General features: G+C 37.3%; 1 protein-coding gene across 1 annotated transcript; it reads right to left on the reverse strand.

Annotated features, from left to right (window-relative positions):
- Positions 1–18,148: 18,148 nt before the first annotated feature.
- Positions 18,149–18,583, reverse strand: LOC150079486 (protein ZBED8-like). The gene has a single exon (XM_090383085.1). It carries the CDS (start codon positions 18,581–18,583, stop codon positions 18,149–18,151), a length of 435 nt encoding a protein of 144 aa, XP_090239211.1.
- Positions 18,584–18,943: the final 360 nt, after the last annotated feature.

The raw sequence follows: 18,943 nt of genomic DNA on the forward strand, positions 1-18,943 counted from the left end.
AAGAAATAATGGCAGTGTCAAACAAAAGCAAGTGAAAGGGCCATCGTGGGTAGCACAGTTGGTAGGATCGCCGTCTTCCCTCACACCGGCTAGAAAAGACCCGAGTTCGAGTCCCGTCGATGACGTGAGAAATTTTTATGGGAGTTTTTCACAACGTGGCTGAGTTAGTCGGTCTCAGGCAAGGTACCATGGTGTTTCTCCCGGAAACTCGGGTTTTTCGTCCATCAAACAGAAAATCGACCTCAGAACACACGCAATTGATAGACAGTATACACAAAGTAATATGGCCTTAGTCGCTGATAAAGTCCTAAAAGCTTACTTCAGCAACAAGTGAAAGGAGAAACAAACTTCTGAACAGATGTCTATGGGAAACTAACACATCTTGAAAACTTAATTATCTGACATTTTAATGAACTTGTCTATTGCCTGAGCAACACTAATATGACGAGTTTCTTCTTCTGATAGAAAGACTATAATATCTTCCCACCAGCGATATTGTAAACTCACAACTATTTCTAATTATTAAACGCATATTTTATAAATTTTCATTACTTTATTAAATATAATAAAAAAGTTTTCTGAATTTATAATCTCTGATGTTTTTCCTGCATAAAAAAATCGAATAATTTGCAAATGTTTTCCCTAATTCTTTTGTCGAACTTTTTATTTTTTTGTAAATATTTTCCTTATTTTGTTTTCAAATTTATTTTCGGCATTTTCTCCGCAGACCAAAATACTTTGTTTTCGCTTGTGGCGTTTCGGTCTTACGTTGCCTTGGCTACGGCGTTTTGACATGGAACCGGTTGAAGCTTTTCAGGTCTTAGGATTGTCTTTGTCTCAAAATGAGCGACCCATTGATAATTAGCGATTGGAGAACTCAAACAGTGGCAGATCCAGACTGCTTTTCTAGTTGGGACTCAACAATGGTAATTTCGAAAATTCAGCTTCGAATTTAGTTTGGATTTGGCTTGATTTTTTAACCAACCATTATATGGTATACATACAATACGAATGTTTATTTTACTACAGCGTAATATCAAAAAAGAGACACTGACATTTATTCTTCCTCATTAATCTGGTCTGCTTCTGTTTATAAGAAATAACCTTCTTTCACATGTATTTGCTTCTATTTAGTCACTGTTTTATCTTGATCGGTTGATTGTTGAAAAAAAAAAAAAAAAAAAAAACATGAAAACTGTTTTCATGTGTTTACAACTTATTTTTTTGTTTTTAGTTTTAGTTCCTTTCTATGTTAAACCCCTAGAATTTTGCTGTTATGGGTATTGCATCAGGCATCCATGTAAAATTTATTTATTTTCGCTGATTGCAATAAAGATATTATATAGGTATATATATTTCTCCGCTCCTGGGCGGAGAAATAGAAGCAATTTCTCCAAAATAGAAGCAAGGCGAATGCGATCTCCCCGACCCTCCACCGGGATACTCCACTGAACTCAAAAGGTTCTGTATTTGAAAGAAACCATAAAACTTAAGATGTACAAAAATGAAAGCGGGCCTAGTTCAGTTTATAAACGATTCTGTTTCATAAGTCTTCAATAAATTGGTCAAGGAACGAAAAATTGAATTTTTCCGTCTAGAATCCGTCCGTTCGGACGTAAAAATATTTTTGGAGGTTCAATATTATTTTATTTTCCTCTAGAGTCGGCCAACCGATCGTTTAGGGTACCGGCTCTTCTGGTATTTACCGGAATTGCCAGATTGCCCTTCCCGCACTTCTCATCCTTCTTCAAAGAAAGACAGCTAAGTGATGGAGAATGTGGTAAAAATGCACAATTGTTGCATTTGGGTAAAGTTGTCTATTACTCAAATGCAACAATTGTAGGCGTCCACTTCCCCATTTATCGGAAAACGGGCTCTTCCTTCCAAAAAACGTTGGACAACTAGGTCTCGTCCTCAGTTTTCACGAAGGACCATTAAATCCTGTAGTTGCTCACACACTGTCGTATTTGAAGCACCTGACTGACATGAAATCGCAAAAGTAATGGCGGCTGTTCCCGCCATCGATTTATCGATGTATAGGTAGTTGCTCTTAAATAGCAACTTCTTTGATAGTTGCTCTTGCTTCTCTCTTCTTTTGGGCACTGTCAGGAACCTTGTTTCTTTCAACTTCTTAATTAGTCGGGATAATCCAAATCGGTGATATTGGTTCGGTTTCGCCTCTCCTTGTCTTTCCGAACGAAGCTTCTTCCATATAGCTACAAGAATTCTTTGTAGTACAACTTAACCAGCAGAGCTTGGTCGGGCAAAGGTAACATGGCAATTAATAGAAAAATGTTTAAACATGCCTTGGGTTGAATTAAAATAAGGAAATATGCATCGGAGTTATCAAGAAATAACAGTTATTTTCGATAGAATGGAACCTTATTGGTATAAAGGTCTTGTCCTTGCGCGTTACAAGTGGTTATAATCACTAATTCCCTCACACCGGGCAGAAAAAGGCTTCATTCACAACGTTCGAGCTCGAATGTTGTGAATGAAGAACACTGTCGCAGAGAACTTCCGGCAGACGGAAGGAGAGTATGTTCAAGAATACGCTGATTAGTTGCAAGTTCTAACATTTTGTTTTGTCTGATAGTTGCAAAGTGGTCTAAGTTACGTGCTGTAAATGTGAACCGTTTTTGTGTTAGTGGAAGATTTGAAGACTGAGCATCGTTTGGTTATTCGCTATTGCGGTCGGCGTGGTATAAGTGCAACAGAGACTGTGAGGGAAATGGCTGAGGCTTACAGTGACAAATGTTTTAAAGTAAACTGCAATTGTCACGTGGCACAGGTGCCTTAAAGGAGGTCTGGAATCTGTCGTCAAAACGACCACTCTCAAAGACTTATCAAGAAATTGTTTCTGGGAGTGGTTCTATGTAGGGATTCATCGATGGCGCAAGTGTACATTTCGAAGTTTTCGAAAAGAAGTAAAAAGTAAAGTGCAGCCATTATCAACCCACTGCAGGATGGAAGCCTCCTCAACAATTCATGCTGAGGGAAATGGACCATAATCTGCCACGCTGGTCCAGTGCGGGTTGGCAGATCGACTGTATTCAGCAGTCAGGGGCTTGAACCCCGGTCTACTCAAAAAGCGTGTGTTACTACACTCCCGTCCGGCCCACTCGGCTACGTCGAAAAGAAGATAACAGTATAATGATATATTACGTATTATAAAATTAAATTAAATAAAATTAAATGGCAGTGTTATGAAATAAGCCTAGCATGTTTCTCATCCAATTTAGCCGTACCTTAACCAAAAGCAAAGCATTATGACTCTCTAATCCCCAACTTGGATCTCAAAGGGTATCCATTGAGATTCACAAGGAGAGACTATCAACTTTTGAAGAAGCTTGTCAGAGGTGTTTTGAGTCATTTGTTTTCAGAGAGTCTCATTTGTTCTCGAGCTTTCGTATCCGATATTTATATATGCATCATCAATTTATATTAAGCCAGAGACGATGTAACTGTAACCAACCTTTTCATGAAGGAAATTTATATACCCGCGATAGAGTTGCATTGGCCGAATCTACATGGAAATGCATTGAATATTCCTCCGCCAAAGCCACTGTCCCATAACTGAAGATGGTTATTTGAAAATCGAATAACAGTGATCAACCCATTCACCCCCCAAAAAAAGTTCATTTTGCCGAAAGAAAAAGCAAAGAGTGTGATGGAGACCCTACAACAAATCACTCGTACTGTAACCACTTTACTGTCGCTCTCTGCTGAATTTTCGCTCTCTCACTTATTCCTGTCATCAAAGAGCAAGAAATTTAAATCAAAATGTTCTGCCTCTGAGGATATAGGATTGAAGAGGGACAACTCAACGCAGAAGTCAAAGTCATCAGATTTGGGCGCATTACTTTGTGAGGTGTACGAACACGAGAACTTTTCTTCTCCCTCAGAAGGTCATTGCCAAGAACTATGCGCTAAGGCGTGATCTTATGACCACTTAGAGACAAGTACCACTATCTATAGTTTCTTTTAGTTGCTAGTATCTTTTTAAATTGTATATCATCGCTTCATTCCGCTACAGTTTCATAGCTTATTGACTTCTCATCAGCAATATTTGTCTCTAAGTGCACGTAAGTCGAAGCCTTTACGCCGAGTTATTGGTCGAAATTTTGAGGTAGCAGAAAGTTTCCCGTAATTGTACACCTCAGACATCATTGCGCCATTTGTTGACGTGCTGCCCAAATCTACAGCTCTGTTTATTTATTTACAAACTTCTCACCCACAAGGCATGCAGACCCTAGATAATGGTGAAAACGCTGAGAATTACAGAGAATCAATACAAAACAGTCACTAGTATTAAAATATAAACAAAATTTGGTGGATTAATAAAACAGAGTAAAGAGCAGAGTCTTATGCATAGACAGTTCAAGTGTAAAATGAATGTTGTGATTATTCAATACCTGAAGAAAACGGAACAGAGGACTTCCAAGTAAGTGTTGAGTACGAAGGACAGGCAGTAAGAAATTAGTTTTATAAAGAAATTCAACTGGGGTATAGTGAAATGCATTTGTTCAAGAAGAGATGGAGAATCGACAAAAGAGTTTATGACATTGTAGACAAAAAAAAAAAAAAGAAGTGACTCGTTTTATTGTTTGGAGCGAAGAGGAATGATTCTGAAGCGATGACAAAGAGCTCCATAGTTTCGGCGGTGAAAGCCAAAGCGATTTCGAAAGCATAAGAATTTAATTTGAATTCTCTCAAGTCTGTGAGAAAGATACTCCTGTTGTGGGGACCCAATAATATCGCAATAATCAAAAATGGGAAGTATATGTTGCTTCTAGAGAAGGATTATAACTTTGTCACTCTTGAAAATCGAGGGAGAACGCTTAATTAATCCAAGAAGTTTGGAAGTCTGAGATATTACATGATCAACATGGGAAGAGGGATGAAGGTCAGATCGAAATAGGACACTTAAGTCCTTGAATGTATCAATATTTGCAATTAGAGAGTTTCCAATATAATAATCAGTAAAAACAGAGGGTCTAACCGCACGATTCGAATGAAAGCGATATAATTTACATTGTATAATGTGTTTAGAAACAAGTTATTTTTATTGAGCCAGAGTGAGAGGGAATCAAGACACAGGACCTGAGTTCATCGCTGTCTGTTGAAGAATAAATAACTTTATAAAGTTTAATGTCATCTGCATAGAGCTGCCACTTAAGGAGAATAAAGTTTGGAAAAATGGGTAGCAAAAAGCTTAGCAATGCCAAGAGGATATTCGAATCATTAGTTAACATAGGAATATTGAGATATTCGAATGGTTGTTAACATGGGAATTCTGAGATATTCGAATCATTAGTTAACATAGGAATCCTGGAAGATCATCTAGCTGTTTGAGATAGCACCATACTGGTGTGGAATTTAAATTTCAAGTTTGGCTTCAACTTAGTGAAGATAATGAGAATATTGAGATTTCGCAATTGGCGTCTAAGGGAAGAGAAGGAAAAGTGGCTAAAATAATTTTGAGTTTTAAATAAATACCTTTTGAGGAGATAATTTTTGCGACGAATTAAATACACAAGCTTATCTACAACCAGTGAGGAAAGTTAGTACGATTAGCGATAGAGAATTTGATGGGAACAAACATGGATGATTAAACATCGATTCAGAATTTTGGATGAGAATCGAATCAACATTGCCTAGACACCGATTTAACGAAGTCCAGACGTGTACCTAAAGCTAAAAAAGTGTCTGTCAGAGGAAGGTTCAGAAATAAGATAAAAGAAATCAATGACAATAGGGAAGTGATTTGATCGGATGAAATATTAGATTTAGATTATTATTATTATTATTAGATTCTGAATATTAGGTGTAGAATCCCTCCTCCGTATAATAAAACGCTTAAAAGTGATTTTTATTTTATTTTAGTTAATTTTTTTATTATTTCATAGTGTGCAGAGTGGTTACTTATTTTGGCAATCAAGAAAATTTTCAATTATGGAAAATTAGTACGTAGTAGTTTGTGGATAGTACTTTCAAATACATTCGCTCATTCTCGAACAAATATATATATTGCGAAAGGTATCATAATGTAATTCCAACTATATGCAGTATTTTAGGGCAAAAGCCTCATACTACGTGGTAAAATGATTAGCGTATAGTTTTGTGCAATTGCATCAGTTTAATTCGCAGCCATCTACCAAAGTAGTTAAATTAAAAGTAATGTAATTCCAACTATATGATAAAAATGTTTCACAATGGGACTTCGATTGTGTAAAACTCCCCCACGTACGGTATATTTTGGAATAGGAAATAATTTTACTGTGCCTTACCTTTCTCTTTGAAAATATGGCACACTTATTCAGTACTATGTACAGTAAGTTGCAGTAAAGAAATAAAAACATTTAGCGACTTGTTTTTATAACTGTGATATGATCACCCGAAATATCTCGAACATTCAAAAAACTGGCAAGTATATTAAGTTCCAGGGTGTGCGTGCGTGTGTGTGTGTGTGTGTGTGTGTGTGTGTGTGTGTGTGTGTGTGTGTGTGTGTGTGTGTGTGTGTGTGTGAGGGGGGTTAGTTAAACTCTAAAGCAGATAAAGCTATGAAGCGTCAGTAAAAATTCCTCGTGTCATTGATGGGATTCAAACTCGGTCCACCCGATATGGACAGGACGGTGATAATGTCCACAGTGATACCTGCGAGGGTACCGGATTTGGGCGATCACACTCTAGTGATTCAGAAGATTGGAAGGTCAAACAGAAATGCAATAAGAAAAGATCGCTCCCGCCCCAGATTTTCTGCCTATTGTTATAATGCCTATATGACATAATTAAAAGGACTTCCAAAACCAATAATGCACTCGAACCATGGCATAGAGCATTTAAATCATTGATAAATTCTCACTATCTGAATATTTGGAAATTCATTGATGCTTCGAAGAAAGAGCAAAACATGAATGAATGTTTGGCTCTTTTTCTGGAGCCAAACCTTCAACTTTTATGCCAACTGTTCAACTATTTTATTAGGTTATTATTTTTCATCTTTTTCCATCGTTTTAAGTAATCATTTTCTTTTTAATGAAACTCCTGTCTTATAGCCATGACGGGATCCATATGCAGCGATACTCTTTATGTGTAAGGTAAATAGTTCTTCCTCTTCTCATTCTAGGAACTCTTACAGTAACGTAGCTACAAGAATAAAGTGTTTACTTGTAACCATACAAAGTTTATAACTACAGACAGGAAACTAGGAGTGCGACATTTTTTAATTTAATCAAGTTTTCATCAAAAAAGAAGTTTGGGAAGAGATAGCCACCTCCTTGCTTCATATTTTATGTGACACCAACGCTCATTTTCTTTTCTAAACATTTCTCAGTTCATTAGGACAGAGCGAAAAAAATCGAATTTTAAATGACTTTTCATCTACGTGTTCACGTATTTCTAGATTTTAAACACAGTATATGTAACAGTAAATAGGTAATAATTTAATGTTTACTATAAAATCGCAGATTTTAGTGAATGTTTTTTGGTAACTCTTCATTACTTTATATATTTTCGTACTTATTTCATTCTTAAATAAACATTTATTTTATAATCTGTAATGTTATTTAATTCTATATAACCTCTAATGCGATTGTATAGGAAACACATTACACATTCCTAATTCTATTCTTTAAATATGATTATGAAAAAAATCATCTGGTATAACTCCGTTTCTAATTTAGCTCATTAAATTATATCGCGGCCTTTGTTACACATTTTCCTTATAAATGGAATATATCTAAAGTAAAACGATTGAAGTTATGTGTGATATTTGTATATTTGATATTCAATGATTTAATCAAAAGAACAGAAAGTAAATAGCAACAACAATAAGAGTTTCCTTACAATTTCTTTAAGGCAGCGGTTTCCAACGTTTTTGTGTTTGCACTGTGCTGCCTCCTAGCGGTGCTGTTCTGATTATAAAATGATGATCAAGTGTTCCCGGCATTTGAAATTTAATGTAATTTTAATGGCCAAATGCCAAACATGCGTCTAGTGAAATTCAGCGATATTTTGTTAGAAATTCAAATGGCTCTGCGGTAACAGTGGATAAGAGTCACCCCTGCCAACTTTTGTAAAGTTTTGAAGTTTGATTACATCGCCGTTCAGAGGCCTTTGCTCTCTCTCTCTCTCTCTCTCTCTCTCTCTGGGCTGAGGTGAATGGGTTTCTTTCCGATTTTCTTTTCCTAACTACATGCAGGCAGGCAGGTAAAATACCTGAAATTTACAGACACAACCCTGATTGTCTCGGTCTTTCCCTTAAACAACCAAACCGTTATGTAACATGTCATTGTGACAAAAGAAATTGATGTTTTATACTTTCTGCTAAACATAATTCCCTTAGTAAAAAGCAAGTACTTACGATCTACCTTTAATATCTGAGGACCTTTTTTTTTTTTTTCTTTTTTCTTTTAGTGCAAAAATGCTGCTTATCTAATATTAAAGGCTGCTGTCTGATTGTTTACTCTGTTTAATAATAATAAAAAAAATCGCCAATGCATTTTTTTTATTATTATTATTTTGTGTCAGCTGCTGTGGTTGCAGTGCGCCGGTTTATCGTGTATAATGTGTAGAAGTACATGATGTAATGGATCGATTTCATGTTGGGAAGGGCGGGGTAGAATCCCACTAACTCACGAGTGGGATAACCCTTCACGTGAGATCATCTAAATGCAGTCCACACTGAAAACACTTTTAAGAATTCCTTTGTTTCCGATCCGAGTTTCAATCTTAAAAGCCACCCTTCTATTCCATTATGATGTTCAATTCAAAGAGGGGGGAGTTGCTAAGGTGTTTCTTTGAAAATAGTTCCTCTGATCATTGAATGTCTATAGGTTGACTTATATATCATCTTATGGAAATATGCTTTAATGAAAATATATGTATATTTGGGATTCAAAGTAATGTGTTTTATAATAATGATAATAATTATTATTATTGAATCCGTTTTATTAACTGTTTTAGTTCATAGCCTGAACAGCCTGCTGGCTAGAGGGGTATACAGTATTGGAAACAGAGATATGATAACAATAGAGCCATAAAAGGATTATACAGAAACAATAGTAACAATATATCCCATGAAATAGTTATTATTGGCATGTATGTAAAAACAATCATTACTGCAATAATTCATAAACATATAGAGACAGAGTGCAGGAGCTATTATTATAGCTATTACTGTATTGTGTTTATATACTTTTTTTTTTTTTTTTTTTTTTTTTGCAATTGACAAGTATACAGTTTATATGCAGGGTTTGGACAAAATAATGAAAACGCCTGTGATAAGAGTTACAGGTATGCACATATATGGTGTTGGGCCACCTTTTGCTTTTAAAACAGCTTGTATTCTAAGCGGAATAGATTCAAATAAATCTTGAACTGTTTTTTAAATAAATCTTGAACTGTTTTTCAAATAAATCTTGAACTATTTTTCAAATAAATCTTGAACTGTTTTAAGAGCAGTATTGGTACACGCCAACGCTTCTTAATGGAGGAAAGTTTCAAGCTCCTTGGTGAAGGTGAAGAAAATCTGCTCCTCACCTTATCTCTCCAAATATGCCCACAGTTCTTCAATAATATTTGTGTACTGATTGTACAGGCTATGGGAGATGCTTATCCTCAGTTTCATGCTCCTCAAACCAAGCTTGCACACATCTGGCTTTGTATATTGGAGTACCATTATCATCTTGAAACGTGGCATCGTTTGTGGGAAACATTATTTGCACCATGGGATGAACCTGGTCACTCTGAATATCAAGATAATCAGTGGCGGCAATTTGTCCGTTTGGGATGATCATAGAACCTAAAGAATACCAAGATATTGCTCCCGAAACGATTGTTGATCTTCATCCATGTTTGACGGTTGACACAAGACAGTCAGGATAATACTTTCGTTTGGCATTCGCCATAAATTTTCCCTTATGGTGGAAAAAGTGTGAATGACGATTCCTCTGAAAATATGATGTTTACACTCATCAAGTGTTCAGGTTTTGGGCTCCTTACACCATTGCATCCTCTTTCTAGCTTGACTGTCAGTAACGAGTGGCTTGGCAATAGAGGATCTGCCATCAATTTCAGTTTTCGCCAAACTGTATTAGTATTAGTAGGAATAGTGGAAAATGATGCTAGAAAACAAGCTTATGCAGCATCAGCCAAAAACAAAGCCAACACTTCCAATTTCACCTGTCCATCCCGTCTAAGAGTTTGTCTAGTTCTCCCTTGATTGATCCTAATTACCCACATCTAAAATACCATATAACAGTTTGTTTCAACGGTTGACCACCTTGCTAGCTGAAGGCAAATTTCTCGCATCTACCTACAACTATCCTTCCTCGATTTCAATTTATAACTACCTCGCGTATAGTCTGGGCAAGAGGAAGAATTTCATAAGTATTTAGCTAACTCAGTCTATTCAAAGCCTTAAACACCTCAGTTAGATCTCCTCGCAGGTGCATAGTCTGCAGACGTTTCATGATGCAGAATTGAAGCATTTTCTGGTTAGAGTAACTTTTTGTTACTGTTGCTTTTCTTTCCACTCGTTCCAACAGATCCACATCCTTCCTAAATGAAGCCTTCAGATCTATATGCAGTACTCGAGATCATTGCCTTTTTCAGTGGGATAATTATCTCCTTATTCCTGCTGGCAAAATTCCTGTATGTCATAGACAAAACCCCATGAGCTGTTCTGGCACCTGTCTGTACCGCTCAGAGAAATTCATATCTGATCAGAATTACCTCCAGGTCTTTTCCATTCTCCACTTCCCTGAGTGCTGTGCACAGTTGGTACACTAATCTGGGATTACTACTCTCTATATGAAGTATCTTGCATTTGTCGACATTAAATTTCAGTTGCCACTTCAGTCCACCTATCTAATTTGTCTTGTATGCAGTAGCATACCCTGTTTACTGTGATTAACCAACCTGTCATCCTTCGTATCAACTGCAAAATTAGACATTAAGCCTGATATGCCTTCATCAATATTATTAATAAAAATAGAAAACAACAATGGGCCCAGCACCGAACCCTTGGGGGACTCCGCTAATAACATTAATCCAAGAAGAGCAGTGCTTATTGATAACCACTTTCTGTCTTCTCCCACCCAGCGACCCTTTATCTGTAGCACTAACTTAGCCTCAATGCCACACTACTTCAATTTGTATAGCAGTCTTTTATGTGCAGTAGTATCAAAAACTTTTCTGAAATTTAAGTATATGATATCAAATTTATTTTTTGCATCCAGTTCCTTTATTACTGTGTCATAGTATGCAATCAGATTGGTCAGACAAGATCGCCCTTTAACAAATCCGTGCTGTGACTTCAGTATAACTGCATTCCTGTCTAGATGGTCCCGCATTACGTCTTTAAGCAGTGACTCCATTATTTTCACTGGAACGGAAGACAAACTAACAGGTCTGTAATTACTCATGTCTTTCTGATTCCCTTTTGTGAATAGAGGATATATTTGCACATCTCGAGTCCATAGGCATCTCCCCTGAATCCTCCAAGGATGCTCTCACTTCTTTTTTCTGCGCCCCGTAATCTATTTGGGTAGATTCAATCCACCCAGACGCCTTTTTTCTTTATTATTTAATCAGGTAAAGTAAAGTTACATCCACCCCTAGACAGCAATCAAATGCTAGGAGGGTAAACACAACTTAAAAAAATTAATACAATATCAATATCGGGTAAAATAAAATATACAGAGATCAAGTCAGTAATTAATTACAGAAGTTAAGACAGGTTATGTTCAACATAATACTCTAAATACATTCAGCGTCTGCCCAAGGAGAGTGCGGGAATGCTGGCAAGATGTTGCAGGCTGTCCGGAAAAGGAGGAGGAGTGCATATCATCCTCTAACACAGAACCCACGTAAAGAAATGGTGAAATGAAAGATCTAAAATTGCAAGATTGTGTAGGTATCAGCAAAACCTTTTGATCTGTAGGCTTTGTTCACGCATATCGTCTCAGGGTTGATATTTAGGTCGTTGAGGAGCCCAATCGTGTTTGCTGGAAACATTTGGCTGAGCGAGCTGATTTGGTTGAGGCAGGTCTGATCACAAATGTTTGCTGGTTAGTTATTTTGCTATTCTTCGTGGGCAGGATGATAAGGCTATCGATGATATTTGCATCCAGTCTACACGAAATGAGCTTGGAGATTGTAATTATGTTACGAGTGGTGATGATTTGCTTTCAAGGGGACATTCCATGCAGCGAATGTGTATACCCCTAGAGATACTTATAAATTTATTTAAAGTAATGCAAAATTTCCTTTAGAACGTATTAACTGACAAATAATAAAGACTACTGAGACTAAGGAGAAACTCAATGCCCACTTTGCTTTTGCCTAATCTGATGAAGATAAGAATGTAAATTAGCGGTTCAAGAAACTGTTCGTAAAAACAATGAGAATGTATTATAAAACATGAAAGAATATTTCTCTCCGGTCTCCTTTTTTGCGACAACATTCGAATCTCTGCTAATGAATATAACATTGTCATATGCGATATGATCTCAAAGTTTTCATGTATTCAGATAAATGTACAGATCAGAAAGCATGTCAGGAGGAGACATTCATTCAACTCACCCTCAGCAAGTCCACCTCCTAAGCCTAGGCTTATATCTACCCCTAGAGATAGTAAGGGGATGTCCTTTAAGTCATATTAAGGGATCGAAGAAGCCAATACCCAATCGCCAAGAACTGCAGCAGATAGATTCGAGGGGCAGAGGACTAGATTTCCGATGCGTAGGGTGCCACCGGTACCACACAATTTCGGACGAACCTAGTTATCAGCTTGCTATTGCCGTAACCCACAAGATCCTGTCGAGCCGACTAAAGGGTTACGAAGAACGAGCCGACTAAAGGTTCCTTGCTTCCTTGAAATGGTCCAGAAGAGACAGGTTCGAATCCGAGACCAAACCTAGATTTTTGTGACAGTTGACAAGTTTAATTTGATGTCCATTTATATAGACATGCATTGCATTTATTCTTCTCCTCTTTGTAAACGTCACCTGGGCAGATTTTTCGGCATTTAGCTCAAGACCAGTGTATTGAAGAAAGATGCTTATCTGAGAGATTTGTTTTCTTGCAGATCTTTGAACAGAGAGTGCTTGCTCCGGCTAATCCAAATGAATGAAGAGCTCCAGATTGTCGGCGTACGATATCATGTTTTGGAAATTTGTTAGCAGAGGTTCCAAAGTCGCTGCAAACAGCGCTGCTGACAAAACGCCACCCTGTGGAACCCCTCTGAAGACATTAAACAATCGTGAGAGACTATTGCGCTCAACAAGGAGCCGTTTTTCCTGCAAAATTTTTTTGAGTACAGTGAGGACGTTATCTTAGATCCTGAAGAAGTTCTCCAGGATGTTAAGCAAAGATGTGATGGAAATCCTATAATATGCAGATTTAACGTCAAGAAAAATTACGTCGAGCTGCATTCGAGAATTCAAAGCTTCCTGCATGTGAAACAGCGTTTGAGGGAGAATTTGGTGGTAGATCTCCCAGGGGGCATCGTTGTGAAGGTGGCATGAACTGTGATGAAAACAGTGCTCAATAAGTTGCGCTAGATTGTCTTTTCAAAAACTTTAAGGAGCGAAGAGTCCACTGAGATCGGAAGAAAATTCTTCGCAGTTTTAGGCCTCGAATTCTTTGGAATGGGTTTGACGTAGTAGTGTGTCCAAATTTGAGGCACCGAAGATTTTCGCAAAACTTCATTAAAGATATGTAAAAGATCATCCACAATGAAGACACAGTATATTTTAATGATGAACAAGGGAAATCCATCAGGCCCGATGGTAGCTTTGTTCGGTACGTTTAGCTTCACCATTTTTCTACTTTTCTTTCACTTATATCACAAAATCATTCAGTTCCCTGTTAGAATTTGATACTTTCAGCATACTCATCACTAAAAAATTCCTCAAATGTCAGTGTAGGTGCAAAATCTTATTCAGTTTGTCAACCTGAACAGAATTATCAACGGTTAAACCAATCATATATAGTGGATCAATGCTGCGATTCATCCCCTTCCTTTTAGTGTTTACATAAGTAATGAAGTCTTTCCTGCTTTTTCTGTGTCCGAGATTTCGTAATCTGCCTAACCTCCTTTGTGACGTGATTTCAAACTAGTTTATATCTACTTTGGGCATCTGTATCACCGGAAAAATGCATTTTATGCTTTTTTTTATCTCTGCCGGAAGTATCATAATTTTATCTGCCATCTATTTAGGTCAAAGCCTTGAACCGTCAAAGCCTTCTATGCCTACTTCCCTGAATGCTTCTCATCTAGAGTTTGCAGTTGGTAACTTCATTAGTTGATTCCATTGCACAGAATTAGGAACTTTCTGTGATCATTGTAGTCACCTTTCCCAAAGCAAAAGTCATTATCTTTGCCCTTGACAGTAGTTACATCCCACATCAATGTACTGTGATCACTACTACCTAGTGGGTCTTTTATCTGCAGATTATTTATGGTTGGAATGTCCCTGCTGGTAATTAGTATTGCTTTCTCTTGTTGCCTCTCCAATATGCTGGTGTATAGAAAATAGTCATCCAGTATATCCACAAAAGTTTTACTACTGTGTGAGGGGCCAACCGATAGGGTCCAGTCAATATCTGGAAAGTGAAAGTTCCCCATTATAAAGATGTTCTGAATTCATTATACTCATCACAATCATTAGGCCTATTACACACTCCTACCATCATATTTCTTTTCCCAGCGCTTATGTTACACCAAACTGACTAAACATTGCACTGGTCATCCAGTGTCCACTGGATGCACTACACATGATCCTCCCCTTTCTGTACACATTGTACTTCTCATATTCAAATTCTGAATCCCTTATATCTGAGTGACCCTGCGTCTCTGATAACCCGACAGTGTCTGCATTTTATGATTTTACCGGTACTTTAAATTCATAAGATTTATTAGTGTACACTCAAATATATATGCAACTGTTTTTACTTTTAGTAACACTACCACAGTCCATGTTATTTGCTTGTTGCGGGAGGAGACTTCCGTCAGTTCTTGTAATCGGCGACACCTTGTTCTCCAGAATGCTGCATGGTCGAATAGATGCAGTGCAAGAATCACTTTCACATCTGCCTGCGGCTATTGTTATATAAAGTGCACGCATTCAGCAGAAGATAGTGTATTTAGGTAGTGTTCTTATCTGAGCTTGGGGTACAGCCTGATAATGAGAGTTTCCCTTTTTTCCTGGCACTTCCGAAGACTGTTGAATTTTTCTAGCGCTGCTGGCAGCCAGCGAATCAAATCTGAAACAGTGTGTCTGGACATGTGATTATGATGCATAGGTCGTGTGTTTTGTTTTCATTGCTCTAACATCAACAGTAGCGCCGTATTTATTTCCAAGAGAGGGTCTTGGCGATACTATCGTCTTGTGTAAAAAAAAAAAAAAAGTCTATGTAATAATGAAATTGCACTAACTTGTACATTAGTATTGTCCGTAAATTGAGTGTGTTCTCTGGTCGATTTGCCTGTTTTGCTGGACGGGAAAAACCCTGTTTCCGGGAGGAAAAACCTTACTATCTGCGTCTGAAACCGATTAACTCAGCCACGGAGTGAAAAAAAGCCCATTAAAGTTCCTCGCGTCATCGACGGCATTCAAACCCGGGCCTTTTCCACCCGGAGTGGGGAGGACAATGACGATACCACTGTGCGCGCAAACTATTGTCTTGTCTCGTAGACCAATTCGTGATGTATAAATCCTTTCTTTGGTCTGCACCACAGTTATGTGTGTAGGCTTCTATGAGTCTCTTCACCGCGTTGAGAGTGCTGCAGCCCTGACAGTCTTCGCAGTATCTCCTTGGTATTGCGGAGACAGTTACGACTCTCCGAGCAGTGCTCTCGGTCACAGGAGGGGGCCATGTGGACGTTGCTGGCTGGCTCACGAGAATACTACGATAGATTGGTGCCACTTGTGTATAGGTGATTGTGCCACTTAGTGCTGGATTGATGCACCTATTTTAAAAGACATCTGAGTTCCAGTGGACTTAAATTTTGTTCTGCAAGAGGAGTGTCGTCCTCCACCTCATTATTTGTAAGCTAGGGTTCTGAGGAGGACATACCCTTTTCTAGAACTGATAGTGGAATCCTCCCCACTGCAGGACAAAGAAATCTCTTGGTTGGTACGAGTAACCTTTGAAACTGACCAAGCGAAAGTAACCTTCGCTTGGTCATACCAGCCACTGCTCTTGCTTTCCCCTGGCCGGGCCGGAAACCTGGACGGGAGAGCCAATCTCCAGGGCTAAAAGGAGCCAGATGGATGTCCAATCTTTTCGACCAGTCAAGCCCACGGACTCAGCATATCGTGACTCTGACACAATCGTGACGCTTCAAATCCAAAAAAGAGAGAAGAGAAATGGGTTAACAAGATCATTCGCCATTTCTCAAAATTCGTTCCTTTCTTTTACAAATGAACCTATGAGTAAATTTTCTCCAATTCTTATTCAGAAATTTAGAAAATACTGCTGGTTTAACTAAATCAGTTAAAAGACTACAATCAGGAGACTTTGTAGAAACAGTGACACAAAAGCATAGCACTGAAACTGCTTAAACTTTTATCTTTTAATGGAATCCCCATTAAAGTAACCTCTCATGTCACTCTAAACCAGTGGTCTCCAAACCTTTTTTGGTCGCACACCTTTTTTTTACTTAAAAGGACTAGCGCGGACCCCGAAATAAAAAAAAAATTAAATATATAAGTTTAATATATATTTTTTATTTATAAATCATTTACACGGAACTCATTATATCTAAAATCGCATTTATAAAATCACATATACTTTTAAAAGACCAGAAATAAAAAAAATATGATACAAAATTAAATTGAACTTCAAGTACAAAATGATATGAAATCATAAATGTAACTATGTAATGTAATACTATTTGTTTTATTTATAAATAATTTACATGGTACGCATTATGTCTAGAATCACATATATAAAATCACATAATTTGAAAAGATCACAATCTAATTCGATGCAAAAATACAAAACAAACGAAATTAAAGTACAAAGTGGTATAAATCAAATAAACAGCACTTTTTAGTGGTAACAAATGTGCTTGAATATTTTTCATTATTGCTGTATATCTTGGTTTCATAAATTGGGACACAGCGACCGGAAGATCTGGTTCCGAGTTAAGTTTATTTCTAAACGTGGTTTTAATAATAGTCATTGCAGAGAAAGTCACCTCACATAGGTACGTTGATCCAAATGGAAGGATTGCATCGCTCGCTCTGCTTGCCAAATCAGGATACTCATTTTTCAAACCCATCCAGAAATTATGCAACCGTTTTTCGTGAAATTCAGCTCGTAAATTTCCATCTTCCCTAATGTCCATCAGCTGTTCTGGGGCAGTGATCGGCAAACGTTGAGTCTTTACGGTTTCAACAAATGGACTCAAAGCCCATTGTTATTCTTAGTTTGACCTATTTCAAAATAAATTTGAAAATTCTGCTTCCAATTTTTGTAAGTGCCCAAGTATAGTTGTTTTTATTAGCGATATATTCAAATCGTTTTCGACAGAAAAATCACTTAACCATCGAAACATTTCCAAACATCCTTTTTCATACTGCACTCTCTAGACTGCGAGTTTTTTTTTTTTTTTTCTAAAAGCAGTTACCTTCTTGCACTTCCTTAAAACATCGTAGATTAAGGGTGTTCACTTTTTGGAAAATGTCTGCGAGGTAACACACTACTGACAACCACTTCTCGTCGCACAAAAAAAAAAAAAAAAGCCCATTTGCAACCTTTCTCTTTTTCTAAAAGAAAAATCCGTAATTCATCCTTGAGTTCAACAACTCTATTGAGAACTTTACCGCGCGATAACCAACGTACATCTGTGTGATATAAAAGATTTTCATGGTCCTGCCCATCTCATTATAAAGTATTTTGAAAACTACTACTCCAAGAATTTTTTTTAAATAAAATTAACCACATTAATCACATCTTGCAGCACTTCATGTATTTCGGGTTCAAACTTCTTTGCTGCAGTAGCTTGAATATGGATGATACAACAATGAATGAATTTCACGTGTGGTGCTATCTCAAGAACTTTCCCCTTAAATTCTATTTTTGTTCCAGTCAAAGCAGCCGCTCCATCGCTAGTAATATTCAAACAGTTTTTCTACAAAATTTTCTTTTTATTGAAGAAATCGTCCACTGTTGAGAATATATCTTCTCCAGTACGCCTTTCTTCGAGTGGCTCACAAAAAAGCAACTCTTCTTGTATTCCATTATCAAAATAGAATCCAACAAATACCAAAAGCTGAGACATGTTAGCTACAGCTGTACTTTCGTCCAACTGCAGAGCAAATTTTCCGCACAGAGTTATTTGTTCTATTATCTGCATCTTTAAATCTGCTGCAATGGTTTCTATTCGTTTTCCAACGGTATTCGCTGACAACGGAATTGACTTAAGTTTGTCAGCGTACTCTTTACCGTGTATGATTTCCATCATTCTTACTGCAGCAGGCAGAACTAAAGTTTCACCAATGATGTGTGGCTTCTTCTCTTTTGCAATAAGGTAGGCAATCTTAAGAGACTTGCAAACATTTGTCATTAATTTTCATAGTTTTGCAAAATGGTGGCCTGATTATTGCATGACTTATAAAAGTCGTTTAAAAAATTGTACAGATTTTTATTTATGCTCTGGATGCTTAGTTTTATCGTGATAGTTTCATGCTATCATTAGCTAATATCTCGAGAGAGCACACATTTGGGACCTGGTTCATCATTGATGATGATAAATGTAAAACCAAAATTTTAAAGTCTTCTTGATAATTTCGAATTTTCTTAGAAAGGTTCTTATTCAAATTTAAGTCGGCATCGTTCTTAGTTCGCAATGTGGTTGGTGATGTGCTCGTACTAGGAGAAATATCAGTCTCAGTAGGTTCTTGTTGGTCGTTTGCGGAAGTATCAA

Source organism: Mastigoproctus giganteus, chromosome 10 (genome assembly GCF_048544385.1).
Source record: "Mastigoproctus giganteus isolate SK-2022 chromosome 10, ASM4854438v1, whole genome shotgun sequence".
NCBI classification, from domain to species: domain Eukaryota; kingdom Metazoa; phylum Arthropoda; class Arachnida; order Uropygi; family Thelyphonidae; genus Mastigoproctus; species Mastigoproctus giganteus.

What these genes read in the sequence shown, in the direction of transcription:
- LOC150079486 (XM_090383085.1), bottom strand. Translation starts at nt 18,583, where the DNA reads ATGACAAATGTTTGCAAGTCTCTTAAGATTGCCTACCTTATTGCAAAA.